This window comes from Manduca sexta, chromosome 19 (genome assembly GCF_014839805.1).
Source record: "Manduca sexta isolate Smith_Timp_Sample1 chromosome 19, JHU_Msex_v1.0, whole genome shotgun sequence".
NCBI classification, from domain to species: Eukaryota; Metazoa; Arthropoda; class Insecta; order Lepidoptera; family Sphingidae; genus Manduca; species Manduca sexta.
This window is the reverse complement of record NC_051133.1, coordinates 8,785,052-8,803,495: the sequence shown is the minus strand read 5'-3', so window position 1 is coordinate 8,803,495 and position 18,444 is coordinate 8,785,052. Positions and strand designations below refer to the sequence as shown.

At 32.3% G+C, this 18,444-nt stretch overlaps 2 protein-coding genes across 2 annotated transcripts; one reads left to right on the top strand and one right to left on the bottom strand.

The window, feature by feature from the left end:
- Nucleotides 1-2,052: 2,052 nt before the first annotated feature.
- Nucleotides 2,053-16,193, bottom strand: LOC115441943 (beta-secretase 1). The gene is made up of 9 exons (XM_030166872.2): nucleotides 15,883-16,193; nucleotides 15,122-15,241; nucleotides 14,696-14,848; nucleotides 11,100-11,274; nucleotides 8,954-9,192; nucleotides 8,595-8,669; nucleotides 8,086-8,193; nucleotides 7,317-7,451; nucleotides 2,053-6,916 (listed from the first exon to the last, which is right to left on the bottom strand). Exons 1-9 carry the CDS (start codon nucleotides 16,009-16,011, stop codon nucleotides 6,605-6,607), a joined length of 1,446 nt encoding a protein of 481 aa, XP_030022732.2. The 5' UTR covers nucleotides 16,012-16,193; the 3' UTR covers nucleotides 2,053-6,604.
- Nucleotides 16,194-16,547: 354 nt separating this feature from the next.
- On the top strand, nucleotides 16,548-17,947 carry LOC115441941 (replication factor C subunit 3). Its single transcript, XM_030166870.2, has one exon. The coding sequence runs from the start codon at nucleotides 16,637-16,639 to the stop codon at nucleotides 17,702-17,704; it is 1,068 nt and encodes a 355-aa protein (XP_030022730.2). The 5' UTR covers nucleotides 16,548-16,636; the 3' UTR covers nucleotides 17,705-17,947.
- The last annotated feature ends 497 nt before the right edge of the window (nucleotides 17,948-18,444 follow it).

Genomic DNA, 18,444 nt, shown 5'->3' with positions numbered 1-18,444 from the left:
TTCAATTTGTTTATTAGTGTATTTGTTAAGTTTCGAAAATGACTCAGTGTTGTGTGAAAGGATGCAAATCGAATTCACGCAAGAAAGACCCCGAAATATCTTTTCATAGGTTAGTAACTGTTTTTACCGAAAATTAGCAAATATCTTTGTATATTTACTTTTTGGATGTGTTTTTATCAATTAAAATGATATGTGGATCTGGTTTGTTAAGCTTTGGACCCTTTTAGGCGTGATTTATACACATTAAAATCATTATGTTTGTTTACACACGAGCTTAGGGATGGGTGGGTGGATTTGTTTAGAAATTATTGATATCGATATTTTAACAGACGCCCGTTTATCAGTTACGGTTTTTGTCTTTGAAAGAATGTTAGAGCACACATCAATATTGTATTATTCAGAACGACAAACTAAGTGAAATTAGAATATTTTTTAAGATAACCAAAAAATTTAAAAACCAAGGCAAAATGAATTGAGAATATTGAGCGACGTGATTGGAATCCTACACCAAATACATATTTCTTTACATTTTGAGAAGATATGCATAAACCACACGTTTAATTAACGCGAGTAAAGATAACTGTTTTCCAACAATATTCCCGATAAGTAAAATAGTAATGATTATTATACTTCACCTAATAGTAATATTACTTTAATATATTGCTATGAATAAAATTAGAATTGTTACATAAAAGAATAGATAAACATAAAAGAAACAACATAAATATGAAATGTAAGATATATTTTTACAATTGGCGGTCTTATGTTTCGAGCAACCTTTGCATGCACGGAAATAGATACATAATCATATTGTTGTTATTGCAAATAATTATTATAATTGATTATCTTAACCACCATTTTTACGGTCATTGATTTTAGTTTGCTGAACCATAGTTATGTTTCTCGATCAAAGAGCATAATAATAAAATAAAATAAAACCAACCAAATAATTGCTGGTTACGCTATCTTATTCCATTTATCATGTATTAAATAAATATCTTAATCTGTAACTTAAATTTTTAGCAAGGAATAGTGCAACATACAAATATAGATCAAACACAACTGGATGTTTGTCACAACAGGTACTGCTTTGTTTAACAATTGTTACTTATAAATCAGTTTCAGTTTGTTTGTTTACATTATGGTTTGTTATATTTATATTATGGTAGTTCCTAACCCCTTTCGTATTTGATCTTTTTGGGGCTTGTTTGTCTCTCTTAATTCGTCGATGTCGATACAAAATTTTCGGTACTAGCATATCACTATTGTAAGGGGCGGAGTCGGCACCATTTTATGCATTAAATGTGCCGCATGTCACGTGACCATATCACCCATCCTCTATACTTCTTTTATCATTGGTTTAAACCTAATTAAGAGGCAAGATGGCGGGTTTTGACTTACCGCTGATCGAGTACATTTGTGTTTTAACTAAGCATAGTTTTGCGAAATTTTTATAAGACTGATTATGTTAAATGAATACCATCAAAGACATTAAATAATATAGTTAGTTATAGACCGGAAATCAGGACCGGAAATTTGTGCTCCAAAAGTTATTACCAATTGGGTAATAAGTCATCTTATTTGAAATGTGACGATATTGTGATATCGTCACATTTCCTTAGATATGAATACAAAAATAACATATTTATTAATTGGAAAAAATATGAAAAATTTAACGTTACCGTTTGCCTTTTCACGGTTAATTGAGGAACCATCACATTAGTGAATTTTTTTTGTATGACAATCTTCCCAATGTCCGCTCTATATAATCTTAGAACTTTTTGAATAATATAACTAATTCATATAATAATAATAATATCAGTAAAAACATCCACAATTTGCGCGAGACTGGTTAACGACGTCAAGATCAGGTAGACGACTCGTCGTGAATACAAAGTCAAATCAATTGTTTTAGTAATACTCTTGAATGTGCTGTGACGGGCCCAAATGTAGTATGAAGAGTAGTCAGAAGCAAATTGGAGAAATCACGAAATCATATAGGATTTGCCTTGTAAACAAAAACGGGTGCAATTATAGTTAAATAAAAACCAATTTTCGTACGTAATGTTTATTGTAAATATATTTTCGCTTGATCATTACCTATTAGCATAAAACCCTTTTGCCTAGATTGGTCAGTATATTACATGTATCGAGTAAATAAATCGAGTACTGCCCGCTTTCACATCACAAATTGCACATTTGAGTCATATTCAGTATCGGCTTTAAGGAGGGAAGATCCAGAGCGTGGCCCGAGGGGCTGGTTCTTGGAGGCAGGTCGCCACAGATTCTAGTGGGGGCCAGGACCCAGGGCCTGATCTATGGGGGGCCATCAAGGCTAATGCCTCAAGTGGCAAAATTGAAAGCGCCAGGCAGGGGCCTTATTCCGTCAACGGGGATATATCCGTCTTTTTGCAATTACGGGAGTTCTAATCGAAGGACAGCTTTGATGGCTATATGGGTAAATAGGTGCATTTTGACTCTTTTACCTGTCCGGCTATTGAAGCAGTCCTTTGAATAGAACGCCCGTAATTTCTAAAAGACGGATTTGCACCTATAGACGGAATAGGGCCCCCTGACCTTAGTAGGGAAAAATGTTATATAAAATAACCATGTTTAGTATCCTGACAAAAAGTATTATTAAGGTATTTTCTTTGTAACAAGCTCATGAATTATATGGTGTCAATTTTAAGATTTTTATCCAAAGCGGCTAAATAGCTAGAACGGGCCCTGCCAGAAGCTCTTACTAGATATATTATTCTTAACATTGAAAAAGGTTGTTAAGACCGGCACAGCTTAAATAGGATGTAACTGTAAGGAAAACTTATTTCTGCGCCTCGAAAACACGTTCATATTTTTAAGACCTTGACCTTGACCACGCGGTCTGTGAAAACGGGCATAAATTATCACAACGAAAAATAATTACCTAGTGACAATACACGAAATGACAATGTATTGAATTATAAATAACTATAGGAGGATGTTAGTGATATTGTTCGACATTTCAGATAATGTACAGTCACCTACAAAATTTTAACTAATTTAAAACTTCAAAATGGTCTATATATTAACTCCAAGCGTCTATAAGTATATCAACTTCAATCGAAATATTATTCTTTCTTTATCTAAACCCTCTGAAGTTAATTTAATGAGGAAAAACAGTTGTTAATACCGAAACAAAAGTATGTAGGTGGTTTGAAACTTGAATTCGTTTAGCTACTTTTGTGGCTGAATGTACCACTTCGTAGCATTATACGGACCAGTACAAACTTGATTTAATTCATTACGAAACTGCTTAAAACAAAACTAGTTACACACACATTATCTTCTTAATTATCTCATAAAGACAAAAGTGCTGTGAAACAGGTAATTTAATTAACCCTTTCAATGCGGTGGACGCAATATTACGTCTATCTGACTCTCTTCCAATCGATGGACGAGTTATTTCGTTAAACTAAAGCTTACGTCACATACAAAATTGCAGATCGACGGGCAAAACACTAATGCGATGTCATCGTAGCATAAACCACTTCTCTTCGGCTCAGGACCAATAAGTTTTTATTATAAGATTAATGATTGCCCACGATACAATCATTAATCATTTAATTTGCCTAGCTGGGTGGAATCATGGTAAATATATATAGGATAAAAACTTTCAAAATGTTAAGTGTACATAATTGCAAGTTGTGTTAAGTGGCTAAATCATTGTACACATTTTATAAATAAATTTATTTATTTGTTATAGATTTTATGTACGTAAGAAGAGTGTTTCTAGTAACAAAGTGTATATAAAAAAAGCATATATTTCATTTTTGGGGAAAGCAATATCTATAATATATATTCTTATTTTATCATTACATTTAAATTATTTTATGATATTTAAGTAACACACCTTCTTGATATGATTTTAATTAAATAAATGAGTAATTTGCGAAACTAGAGAAAGAGTCTAAAAAGACGTAATAATTCGTCCATCTCGTCAAAATAACCCAATGTTTAAGAATAATATTTGACGTCCATCGCATTTGATACAACACCTCATTAAATAACGAATTAAATCAATGGCGATATTGAATTTATTGCTCCACGTGTAAAGGGCTTAAAAATATTTTAGTACTGACGATCGGACAATCATACAATTTTATTACAATATTTAACCAACTTCTATATTATTACATTTGAGATTCCTAGAAACACAACCAGGCTGTTCTGGAAATTTCTAATCGAAATTGAGAAACAGTGGATAAGTAACATTGAAAAAAGTGTGCAACTTGTTTTATAAATTTCCTTCACAAGTATTCACCAAGCGAAATAAATTGCATGTGATAATATCGTATTCTAAAAATAAAATGACTATAAATCACAAAATTAAGTACGCTATAAATAATTGACTAAATACTTATATCGAATGGATATATACGAAAGAGAATAATTATCATTATGATATTAGATTGCTTCATAAGAATTTTAGTGCAAATATATAATATTTATGAAAAAATCCGCTATCCAAATTTTTACATAGTATAATTTCGAAAAATTTATAATGATTAATGACTCTTATTTAATCTTACCAATGAACTGTATTTTAGGTTAGAATTGAAAATTATAAGAAAAACGCACACAAGAGAAATGAGCATACAAATTATTTTTAAATAAATACATCCGACTTTGAAAACATAAAAAGATGTCAAAAACTAAATTCGTCAAAATACTGCTACGGAAACATGTATAAGCCTTACATCTATTTCATATGAATGTACTTAAACTTATGTAAATAATGGAGAAATTAAGTGCATTTAATTGTGCGAATTCACAATAAATTCCCGATTACATCCACATCTGCCACTGAGATACAAATATAAAAAGATAGGGGTCATATAGAGTTAATATGTTCTATTCTCCAAAATGTTTCCTTGAACTAATGACTTACTTTTTCATTCGGTTTTCATACTTAAAAATATTATAATAACTCTTGATATGTGATATGCGTTATTAATACATGATAAATATATGATTTAAGAAAAATCTTAATAATTTAATAAAATTTAGATAATCAATTAAACGTTTGTCAAAGAATTGGAGAATTAATATTAATTCTTAATAACCCCATGCAATGAGTTCTTATTGCTTAAAATCTAAAATATGAATGTTCTGTGAACGTGTATTATGGAAACGTGCTAAATCATGCACCATTAAAATATCCGTCTTACATACTAACTACAGTTCAGACTTATTAAAAATAAAACTACTCTTTCAGAGTAACTAACTATTTTAAATCTAGAATTTTCGAATGCCCTAACTTTTAATACTATCACACAACAAAATTCGAAATTTGGTTTTCATGTCGATAAATAATGTACAATTATGTTGGCAAGATTCCGATTGTCTTGTCAGAATAGTGATTTTAACAATTTTAATACTGTTTATTATGGAGCATAAATATCGATAAATATTTTCCAGTGCATACAATAATATTAAAGTGATCGATAAAATGCTTTATTCCGTATTCTAGTGGTGTACTATACAGTAGTAAGCTCTGATTATATTATGTAATTTAAGTATTTATCAAAAGTCGTTTAAAAACATTATCTATGCAAATTTATTTCACAAATCGATATCTAAATTACATATGTTAAAATCAATAGTCTGAAAGATTTTACAATAAAATTTAACACCAATGATAAAACCACACAATCTATCGATGCACGTCAATAAACGGAGTGACACTGAAGACCGATTATAAAAACAACCCAAACTAAACCTTATTTTGCAAAATATACGTACTGTTTTCAATAAATGATATCTCTTTTAATCATCGACCAGATCCCGAGGATAAATCAATCAAAATATGTCATTGGACAACATGTAAAAAAACCTCTTCTGATCGATCCATTTTCGCGATCGATTAAGTAAAGCGATTAAGATAGTTTATTGAAAACGGTAAATGATACGGAGTTTACATTTAATATTAGTTATATGTCCCGGACACATGGTTGAGTTTTGATTGTTTCCGTAATCCGCCTCTATGTTGCCACTACGTTTTTTAGACTTTGATCCTTAAAATGATTAATTCGACTGCATAAAACGTCATACATTTACAAACACATCGTTTTCAAATATTCCGAGCTAACAGCAATTATTAATTATCATTATACAAAGTTATATTGCAACATTAAGGTTAAAATATATAAAAAGGAAATTTAACCAGCCAACCGGGTTTTAGGAGATACGTTAACAATTTGTATTAAAACTTTAATAAAACTATATTATCATAAGATATTCTCCTTAATTTACTTACAAAGTGTTTTAGACATGTTTCATTAATTTGTTAAATGCGATTTTATTTTCTAAGACCCTCAATGCCAAAGTTTTAAACAAATTAAAATTGATTACAAAAGCTCCAATACTCAAGAACAATCGTATATCGATACTTTGCCGTATTACCCGAATAATTTAGCATTGCTACCAAAGCTGCCAATGTGAATCATTTAATGACTAGGACCACAACGAAATTTTTAAGCAAAAATAAAACACAACTTCTCAAAATGCTCACAACAAATGTTTAACTTAACCCAAAATAACGTTTTCTGCAATCGATATAACCACTCTAAGCCGACTCTTGCTCCACCAACGCCGCTTGGGACAGAGAAATTTGCGGCGAATTTCTCAAACGTCTAGTCAAAAACATTTTCACGCAGGGTGTCAATAAATATATTAGAAAACCGGCTGCTATTATCGATATTACGCATAGCACCCATTGTGCGGCTTTTATCGACACCGCCACGTCTGGCTCAGGGTTGACTAGCTGGCACAGAGACCTGAGAGACGTGGATATGTTGTATGGGCCTGTTACCCGCGCGTTTGGACCGCAATTTGAAGACTGCCAACCGATCCAGGACGCTGAACGATTGAACAGCACCTAAGAGTAAATTATGGGTTATTTATGTATACTTTTTCTATGTTTAGTTGAGATTTGCGTATACATAATATAAGTAAATGTTTAATCGTATTTGCTGTCTAATATGAATGAATTAACTAATCATGGACAACCTCACAACACTGTATATCTAAAAGCATACGAGGTACGACAGATTTCAATACACGATATCAATCCCTAACTTCGGATCAAGGGTAAGAATAAACCAATCACAATAAAGCATTTGAAAGCGTGTAAAAACTACTGTGATTGGTCCATTTTCGCTATCAATCCGAATGTAGGCGGTTACGTTCGTTTATTGAAAATGTCGTTAACAGTATTGTCATAGGGATCATTTCTTTATATCACTTGGTGTTATCTTATTTTTTTTTTGCAGTTATACCTGGAATCCTTCCATGGCAGTATATCCCAGCACAGTCTCCGTGGAACCTGCTTCTAATCCCAACTTGTAGCAGAACTCGGACACCGCGCCGCTTTCAGCGCTGCTGTTACGCGCGGCCACTACTCGCATGTAATTCTGTAATTATAATACGAATGTTCGGTATTATTTTATCTATAATATAGTACATTATAAACTATGTATAACTCGAGGATTCGTTATATGATTATTTGTTACATAGAATTCTTTTTTTTTTTATAAAACGATATTTGAATCTATTTTGGCTATTTTGAAGGTTCCTATTGACGACAAGCACTCGTCGACATTGTTCAAATATCCTGTTGGTACTCCTTGAATAACGATTCAAGGATTACGATATTTTTTTTTTATATTTTTACAGTGCGTCGCTAATACTAGTAGATTAATAAAAAAGTAATATAGATATCAATTTTGCTATCCGATACAGTGTTCATGTTAAATATTCAGATATAACCAACATTTGTTCAAAACTAAACCTTAAAATAAAAATAAAAGAATAAAACAATATTTTTATTGTTTTATTTGGAATTAAGTTATTCCTTTTGTTTTGCATGTAATTACAAAATTGAATTATGTAATTTTTCCTTTCGTCCAAATCAGTACAGCGCTTACTGCTTTTACTTCTAAAGAACAATCAAATATTCGGATTTATAATATGAGTAAGATAGTATCTTAATACTATCATTATGAAATAATCTTACTTATTAATCTTCATATCAACAAACAATCTTACCTGCGGTGGTAGTTCCAATGTAAAATACTGATTATCTTGATCATAGTTCAAAAGATCTATCGCCAACCAGGGCAACGACCATTCTTGGGGCTCGGGCCAGCAAGCCACCTGTAAAAACAAGCGTGTCATATCAAAATTCAGTTAAAAATCATTGACGTATATTCTATAGACACCAACTTCCATATAGACTATATGTTCAAAATCTGAACTAAAATGACAGCCACAAACGTCACTGTTGTAACCTATTTATTAATTTTAACAAATAATTTTACTTATTTGATCAGTATTGTTTATTCACATGTTTACAATTAGACTCGAGTTTTTATATTATTGGCGCCACTTCGTACATAACCACACGCTGTCAATGTTGAAATCATACTAAGGTCAGGTGTACGGATTGCAGTACAGTTGAGTCGAACACAATGAGTGTACGGAACGCTAGATCTAGTATGTAGTACATATATATGGATGGTTATAAAAGATATATTGAGTATGTGATAAGTATTTACCTCTCCGTGATACCAAAACTCGTCCAATATTAATGTGCTAGAATTTTGTGCCGCACTACGCAATTCATCGACTATCTAAAAACAATAATGATTAATTAGTTTTTGTATATCCATCTTTCCAAGACTAACATAACTATAATTATTGTACATTATAATGCTTGGAAATTAAAACTAGAGCTGAAAAACCATCAGTTGGTGATACGGGGTAATTCATTTCAAAATTAAAGTTCACAATCTCCCAATGATAGAATAAAGCTATATATTATTTTGTCAAATGAACTAAGAAGTGATAAAAATATTGATCGATAATTATTGCATCGTATAATTTGTAAATCACACAAATAAATACAAATGCTTACTTTTCGAAAATAAATATTAGGCAATCTAATATTTGTCGTGCCGCTATCGACTATGCTCTTCTCTTTATTTAACGTTTGACACATGTCGGTGTCGATATTATATTTGTCGCTGGTCACGTCACTATTATTTACATTCGACATAACTCTAATAGATATTACGCCGACTTCATACCAACGTTTGCGTAAAATCGGCGTTCGGAATGTCTTGTTGTGATTTTCATTTATTGTGTTGAAGTCATCTGCGAAAAGATAATTGTAACAGCGTCAATGACGTTTTACAAATAGACGCGTCATACACTAACAAAATGGCACATAAAAAGGCGCAATATTTGCTATATTCACGTACCTTTACATATAATTACAAATTGGCTCGAAGAAGGAATAAAAAGATGCAGCATACATTTGTTAGAAAAGGATATATATACATCGACAGTTACGTAACAACGTTAGTGCCACGATCATTGGCCGTTAAGTCGGGCAATTACCTTACTTTCGTCTTGTCAGTATTGAGCTCGGACAACGTATCTAGGTAATAAAAACATCTTAGTACAGGGTCATTTAAAATTACATTTAATTAATATTTATTTTGTTCGAAACTATTTATCTTACGTTCACAGCTCAATTAACTTATTGTAAAGTGTTATTTCCAAGTAGTTAAGTATTTGTTTTCATTTAGTTACTTAATGTGAAAATGACCTTGTAAGTATATAATAATTTATTATTCAGTATCACGCAATTAAGACTACAAACTCGTTGGGGGGTGAGTGCAGGTAAACTCTCACAAAATCGACATTTAATATACATATCATATAAACATTGACGTATATTCTATACACACGAACGTCCATATAAACTATTTGTTCAAAATCTGAACTAAAATGGCAACCAAAGCGTCCCTGTGATAACCTATTTATTCAATTGAACAACAAATAATTTTACTTATTTGACTAATATTTTTTATTCAAATCCAAGTTTAAACTTAGACTCGAGTTCTTATATCATGAGCGCCACTCCTTACACAACCACAAGCTATCAATATTGACCACACTTAAGTCATTTTGAACAGATATCAGTTCAAATCAGATGAACACAGTGAACGTTCGGGACGCCAAATCTAGTACCTCTAGTAATGTCTAATCAGCCTTATATATCTACTAGCTTTTGCCTGCTTAAAAAGATTCTCCGGTATAAATATTTCCCGGAGTATAAAGTAGCCCATAGCACTTCGGAGTAATGCTTCCTATTAGTGAATGTTGTTCTTTTTTAAATCGGTTTAGTACTTCCTGAGGTTAGCGCATTGACAACTCACTTATCAAATTTTTAACAGGCCTCGTAAGATAAGGTATAAATAAATATATCGATACTCTGATACGGCGATGGTCCAATACAAATTCTAGATAACGGTTGAAATATCTACATAGATATTGTGCAAATTTTTAAAATAATTACTTACTATTGAAATCAGATGTGACTTTATTTATCGGATTGCGTTAAAATATTGTTTTAATTTGAAAATCATTTCTTAACATTCTAGAATTAAAACGTAGGTCGATAACGCTTACTTCCACAGATAATAAAATGAAGTAGACAGAAATTAATACACAAACATGTTGAAAGTAATAAAAGTTGTGAAAAATTTACGTTACCTAATCTAGAGTCAAGATATATGTCGTAATACATATATTAATATAACATAGTGTAATCTGAATAGCGCTCATTCTTTCTTACTATTATTATTTAAAGTATCCGCAATTTTACCTTTCACTGCTGTACCTTTAAAAACAATATTATTATGTTTCATCCTTGAATAACAAGACAAGGAAGTTGATCATCTGATGTCGACACCATTTACAGCTATAAATTTCGAACCCCTGCATGATCTTAAGACTTACTTACGACGTACCTATGATTAACTTACATGACATTATTCTTAAATTTGACATTACCACACACATCCACACACGCACGCACACATGCATTTCATCGCCGTAGGAGTAAGCAATGGCGCAACAAGGGCATTCAGTATTCGCCGTGTATTTTTCTTTTACACACAATTTTCTTACTGTCCGGGATTTTAGATTAGAGTTAAGAAAAAAAAATAACCTAATATCTAAAAATTGGGTTAGAGTTAAGAAAAAAAAATTACCTAATATCTGGAAACTTCCATAGTGCGTTGCGTTGGTCGCACTCTGTGCGGCGCAAAGTTTCAGTTCAAACGACATTGGTCTGTTCAACGTGCGGTCAAGAGACTCCAACCATGATTCCACAATGACGTTCTCGCCAGTCGCCCCGACTGGCAAGTAAGCGAGTCCCAACAGACCCTGGAAACAAGTTCATCATTATTGCTATTGAGAACCTAAACTTTTATTTGTAGAAGAAACAACGAACGGGCAAATGCTATTCACTACTAACTATGATCGTACAGCAAGCATAAGACCAGTCCTTGATTTGTAAAGAGGCCGTATAATCCACGGCCTATGGGCGGCAGACTCTTAGGGACGGCAGATTTTAGAGGACGCTCACTCGATATAATTAATCATTCGTTTATTTAACTTTAGTACCTTCCATAATACAAAAAATGGAAAATTGTTACATATTTTAGAACCCTACATACATACATAAAACTACCTATGTACATGGGGCGGCGGAAATAAAGTGGCCTACACTCATAAAAATATAAATCCGGCACTGCACAAGACTCTCTATGGTGAATTCCTCATTACAGTTGTTTCAATGTTCAATAACTCACATCACTCGGGTCTACAGTAAGAAAGGCCGGAACAAAAAATATAATACTCCTATAAAGCTTGACAGAATTCTCGCGACCATCGTTATTCTTAGAGGCATTACGTTTCTAGTTATTGCGCATTATCTAAGGTATTCAGAATAGGTCCATTATTAACTATACCTTCAGAAAATTCCTGTGCCGAGCCATGAAATTAACATTATTCCGTGACCAGATTAATAAGTATAATTATAATATATATTTTAATCACCTAGACATCCTAATATCGTATTGTTTAGAAATAATCTAAATTCAATATACAACAGCAGTGCGGGGCAACGAACTTGTATAAAATGTAAACAGCTTTGATAGATTAAAACATTCAACTCAATTAAAGACCTGTGCCAAATTTAAAAATAGATAATGATACGTTCATTTTGTCAAGAAAGTTAAATGATTTTATGTGTGGATTTTTGTTTATTATTATTTAAAGTTTGTTATCTCACTACTACATAAAGATCATGAGGAATCCGAGTACTAACTGATAGTAATTGCGGCACGTCTCAAATTCTAATAGTACGTTCCAGGTAGGTTTTTAAAATTCAGACAATAATAAAACATTTACTATATAAAACCTATAAATGTTTTATTCATAATGTACTCTCCATCACAAACAATAAAAAATTACCTACTTCACCACTCACAATAGTATATACAATTTTTAAAAGTATGTACTAATGTGAGCAACACAGACACTCCCTTAGTTTTCTAGCCTTATGTTATAGCTTCTTAATTTCGTTGCGTAATTTCTGCCGTACATTCCATCGCCAAAGCAATCTCAAAAGCACGTGTAAAATTCAAATTTTGTTCGCAGAATAACCGTTGACGAATATCATCTCTTGCTACACCAGCAACTAACTGATCTCTCAAATTTTCTTCAAATTTTTCACAGAATTCGCAGGAAAGCGCAAGACGACGTAGTTCCTGAACGTATTCCGTAATATTTTCTTTTGGTTTTTGAACTCTTTTCCAAAATAAATACCTTTCAGCGACAACAGATCGACTTGATTCAATGTGTTTTTTCACTATATCAACGAGAAAATCAAATTCCTTGTATATAGGGCTGTCTGGATGACAAAGTGTACACATAAGTTTGTATGTTTGAGGGCCGACTGCTGTTATAAACCACGCCGTGTATCGATCTCTTCGAACATTCTTTGCTATCATAGTTTGCACAAATTGATCGACGTACGTAGTCCAGTTCCCAGACTGTAAATCATAATGTGCGGTGGCCTCCATAGCATTAAACAAATAAGCGTTCACTCAAACATTAAAAACGTCAAGACAGGACGATAACAAATATCCAACTGTATAGCACATGCACTCATGATTCATTTATGTGAGTCATAGTGGCTAGGCGTCTCTATAGCCCGATTCCTACCGAATTCCTTTTCGCAAATTAATTAAAATAATAAAATATAATAATATTACTCAAATAATTATAATAGTATATTCATACAAATAATTTAATTTTAATCAATACATATCGGAAAGTACTTCATATTAATTCGTTAAATCCTGACTCGCGCGCAGTGCTCGCGCCTAGTAGTGGTCAAAGTGAGCTTCCATCGCTATATTGTTGTCCCTTTCACAGGTAGCGCGGTGCCTATGCCTTATCTTTTGGAAGTGACGTAATAAAAGATATTATTATTGTGGACGTGCGTGTATGTATACTTCAGGGTAACCAGAGAATTTGTAGCTTCATGTTAGTCAATTGGCGCGATTAATATTTTGCATGATTAACAAGTTAATGAGTGCTCAAAATGTTGAAACTAATGTGGAATAACTGTCTTTAAAAAAGACAATTGTAATTTTAACATGCCAATATAGTAAAAGGCTCTTTAGAGCGATAAAACTTATTTACTTACTTATTTCCATAAGAAATTTGAGGCTGGAACTTGTAACTACATTGTCCTTTGGCAAACCACAGTTATAACAGTGGAGTCATAAAACTAAAAGTGATAAAAAATCCTAGCTCCCTGAAAGCCCCTGTTACATTTAGAAGGTTACCGTTAATAAATGGAGGAATGCCTGTCTAAGGTGCCAAAAATAGATGCCAAATTTTCCAGACATATTGATGTCTATATAAAAAACTGTAGATAATATTTATCTAAAAGACAATAGACGATAATGATAACAGGTATTTATTAATAAAATATTTTTTTTAATATAAAAGACGAAGATTGATATTTTTACAGGCCATAATTATTTTAGTAATGCCTGTCTTAACCAGGCTACACACCTGACTAAACCCTAAAATGCCAGTGAAATGTGGCAAACACCTATCATATGGCATATGTAATTTAGCATTAATTCTGCCTCTATACTCTTTGTATATTTACCGTCTTAATAATATCAGCCCTGTATTATATACTTGCCCACTGCTGAGCACGGGCCTCCTCTACTACTGAGAGGGATTAGGCCTTAGTCCACCATGCTGGCCTAGTGCGGATTGGTAGACTTCACACACCTTCGAAATTCCTATAGAGAACTTCTCAGATGTGCAGGTTTCCTCAAGATGTTTTCCTTCACCATTAAAGCGAACGATAAATTCACAAAGAATACACACATGATTTTTTAGAAAAGTCAGAGGTGTGTGCCCTTGGGATTTGAACCTGCGGACATTCGTCTTGACAGTCCGTTCCACACCCAACTAGGCTATTTACAGTCTTACTTATAAAAAATTCCTAAAGCTATGCTTAGTTAAAACACAAATTTACTCAATCAGGTGTAAGTTAAAACATGACATTTTGCCTCTTAATAAGATTTAAACTAGGAAACCAGTGATGATTTGACAGCTATTTAAGCAATTCTTAATCACCTCTTAACATTGAAACAAGTTTATAAATAAGACTGTTAGTGTAATAAATAAATAAATAAATAAACAAATAAACATGGTAACTTTAGTTATATATGCTATACATTTAAACTAGTTAAGTGGTAACTTATTGACATACCTGCCATCCAGAGCCGTTCATAAAAAACTTGTGGCTTTTGGTTATCAATGCTATATCGGATCTCACTTCTGGTATGGTAGTTAATGATGGAAAGTTAATGAAATCTGACACCAGCCGACCAACCCACATTCCTTGGGAATATGTTGCATGAACCTGTTGAACAGTCATAATTTACTTCATGAAAATATAATAGTTGTTTATGTAAACAATGTTGTATGAGCATTTCTTTTAAGTGATAAAATCTCAAAAGAATAATATTTATTTGACCATATTATTTGACCATTAAAAATATATTTTTTAATCATATTCTCTTCATGTAATTTTACTTATTGTATAGAACAGTACAATATAAATTATCTAAGTTAACAAAATAAAAAAAATACAATTCGTTGAAATCATTTTTAAGTATATACAAAATTTAAATACCTCTTTGCCACTATCATTTATGCTGCTTGAATTATCTGCATGGAAATATTTGTTACTATCTTGGCGAGGGTATGAGGCTATGGCTAAAGTTGTACTTCCAGTATCCACAAGGACATGAAGCTGTAAAAAAATTCTAAGTAATGGACAGAACCAGAACACATACACCAAGGGCATCACCAAAGGAGGGCAAGGAGGGGCAGCTACCCCCCTGGAGATTCTAAAAAAGTTGCCAAGTGTAAAGCAACCAAAGTTCTAGGTCTTTCACTTGACTTGCTTGATTGATCATTCTCATATGTTGAAACTCGAATGTTTTCACCAATACCATTTCTAATATTCTGTACGCTCAATTACGCTCTGCTTTACGTTATTGTTAAAGAGGGAGAGCGGAAGTGGTGGAGGAACATGACTAATTTACCTACAATTAAATCATTTTTTATTCTCCATATCAACTTGCCCCTCTATCTTGCTATCAGTTGGCGATGCTCTTGACACATTTGAGGAAATTAATACTCTCAAAATAGAAAGACTCATGATCTGGTTTTTGAAGTGATATTCCACACCAAATTTTTTCAATTAATGATAATAAAGGCGTATTCTTTATGATTCTTTTTATTATGGAGATAATCACTGAATAGAAATGACAAACTTTACTGAATATATAGATATCTAAAAAATTTACTGTCATAATCTTGTAATGCTTAAAATATAACATAACTGTTACAATATGTTGAATTAAAATAATATTTGCACGTCTGTATTACCTTTTGGTGAGGATGTCCTATGCTGACTTCAATGGCGTATGCCAAGCCAGCGTCTCCAAATAAATTGAATTCTTCAGCACCAATTCCACACAAATAAACAGAACACATTTGAAAGATTATGAACAACATTGTCGTTATATTTTGAACATAATGTAATAAAACAAAACTGAGTAAACAAGTATAATCTCCTTGGTTGCTTTTTCTTCACATATGACTATTTTTAAATCAATGACAATGTTGTTACTAAATTCTTTTACTCCAACAACAAAATTGACTCGGTTGGGAATTATTTGTTTGACAAGTAGATGACAGATATTTTTTTATTAGGCTACCAATCGTGAGCACATGATGACAAATCAAAAATGTTAAGAATAAGTTAACGCTATGTTAAAAATAATTTAAATTAATAAAAATGAATCTAAAAGAATTAAGAATATGAATATCTATGAGATTCAGATTTCACATTCCTATTTATATTCAATTTCAAATAATTTTGTACAATATCCATTAATAAATACTACGAAATAATAGATATTGAATAACATAATTTCATTTTTTATAAAATTTCCTACCGTAAACAAATACACGAGACTACTTACTTACTTTAAATTAAAATTATTGTGGCGGTATTATACAATTTCCTTCTTTTGGATAAAGTTAAAAAAAGAAGTTTACCGCGCTGTCAAGTGTCAAATGTCAAAAAGTTCGAAAAATTTTGCGTTTAGAAGTTGGAACTCCAATTTAATTCAGCAAAATGAGTCTTTGGGTTGATAAACATCGACCTCGTGATTTGGCGAAATTAGATTTCCATAAGGATCAAGCAGTTCGCCTGAAAAGTCTAGTACAGCAAAGTGATTTTCCTCACCTTCTTGTTTACGGCCCATCGGGCGCCGGGAAGAAAACTCGTATCATGTGTTTGTTGAGAGAACTTTATGGATCTGGTGTGGAACGATTAAGGCAAGAAACTATGCATTTTACAACACCATCAAATAAAAAAATAGAAATTATGACCGTTAGCAGCAACTACCACATTGAAGTCAATCCTACTGATGTCGGCATACACGATCGTGTTGTGATTATGGATTTAGTGAAAACCGTTGCACAAACACATCAGATCGACTCGTCAGGTCAGAGAGAGTTTAAAGTTATAATATTGAATGAAGTTGATGACCTTACAAAAGATGCTCAGCACGCATTACGTAGGACAATGGAGAAATATGTAGCGACATGCCGACTAATTCTTATAGCTAACTCTATATCAAGGGTCATTCCAGCGATTAAGTCACGTTGTTTGACGATCCGAGTACCAGCGCCAACAGAAAATGAAATAGCTTCAGTTTTACAATTAGTGTGTAAAAAGGAATCATTAAATTTGTCATCAGAACTTGCTCTCCGCATCGCTAAATGCGCCGATCGTAACTTACGCCGAGCACTACTCATGTGTGAAGCCTGTAAAGTCCAGCAGTACCCCTTCACACAAGATCAGAAAATTCCAGAACCTGATTGGCAGCTATTTATTAAGGAGACAGCATCAATGGTTCTTTCCGAACAGAGTCCTAAGAAGTTAGGTGAAGTTAGACAAAAACTATATGAGTTAATAATACATGGCATACCACCTGATATGATATTTGCGGGGCTATTAAAAGAATTAGTCCGTAATTGTGATATGGCTATGAAATGCCAAGTAGCAAGCTACGCAGCTAAATATGAACACAGAATGAGGTTAGGTAACAAACCTATATTTCATCTTGAGGCATTCATAGCAAAATTCATGGCAATTTACAAAAAGTTTATTGAGGAGTCTATGGGGGATGCATTCTGACATGAATATTCATAATAATATTGTGTGTTATGTGTCAAATTATAAGCTAAATTATTTAAGGTGTTATATACATACTAGAGGATAATTAAAACATTAACAGCGGCAGTATAGTAATGGACTATGCATACTTCTAAGTTGCTATTTCCTGAATGTGTTTTCCGATCTTCAGATAAACGTGGTTGTTCCATACCCAGCCACCTTGGTATGCATTGCTTGCTTGAAATAAAAATCATCTGAACCGTGGATGATATGTTAATATAATTTACATGTAACTTTATTATTTGTCGAATTTCTTTTTATATGAATAAAACTAACTGTAATTTTTAAGTCTCATTTTTATGATTATCCCAATATTGGTAATTTTAAAGAATAGCAGATAATAGATTTGTTTATAAATCAACTAAAGGAATATAGTGATGATTTTGGTATGACAGTTATCACCATAATTTTTTAGTACATCAATATTTCAAAATTTGGTTTTATAGCAAATATGTCAAATATCACTATAACTGTTTAGTACACCTATTTCTAAAAATTTGATTTTTAACTGAATTTTGATGGTATATATATTGTTTATTTGGATCATTTATGTGTTATTTAAAATATTTTTTTAGTAAATATCTGATTTAATTAGGTAGTGTTATTAGAAAACCAAAATAACACTATTCAACTATTCTATAATATTGTTGATTTGGTAGGCAAAAATAACTTATAAAACTTATTGAAATGTTTTTTTTTAT

What these genes read in the sequence shown, in the direction of transcription:
- LOC115441943 (XM_030166872.2), bottom strand. Translation starts at nt 16,011, where the DNA reads ATGTTGTTCATAATCTTTCAAATGTGTTCTGTTTATTTGTGTGGAATT. An exon ending in CTAATATTTATTTTCGAAAA is followed by an intron (nt 8,670 to 8,953) that starts GTAAGCATTTGT and finishes TATTGTTTTTAG; the next exon opens with ATAGTCGATGAATTGCGTAG. An exon ending in CTGCCATGGAAGGATTCCAG is followed by an intron (nt 6,917 to 7,316) that starts GTATAACTGCAA and finishes ATTTACTCTTAG; the next exon opens with GTGCTGTTCAATCGTTCAGC.
- LOC115441941 (XM_030166870.2), top strand. Translation starts at nt 16,637, where the DNA reads ATGAGTCTTTGGGTTGATAAACATCGACCTCGTGATTTGGCGAAATTA.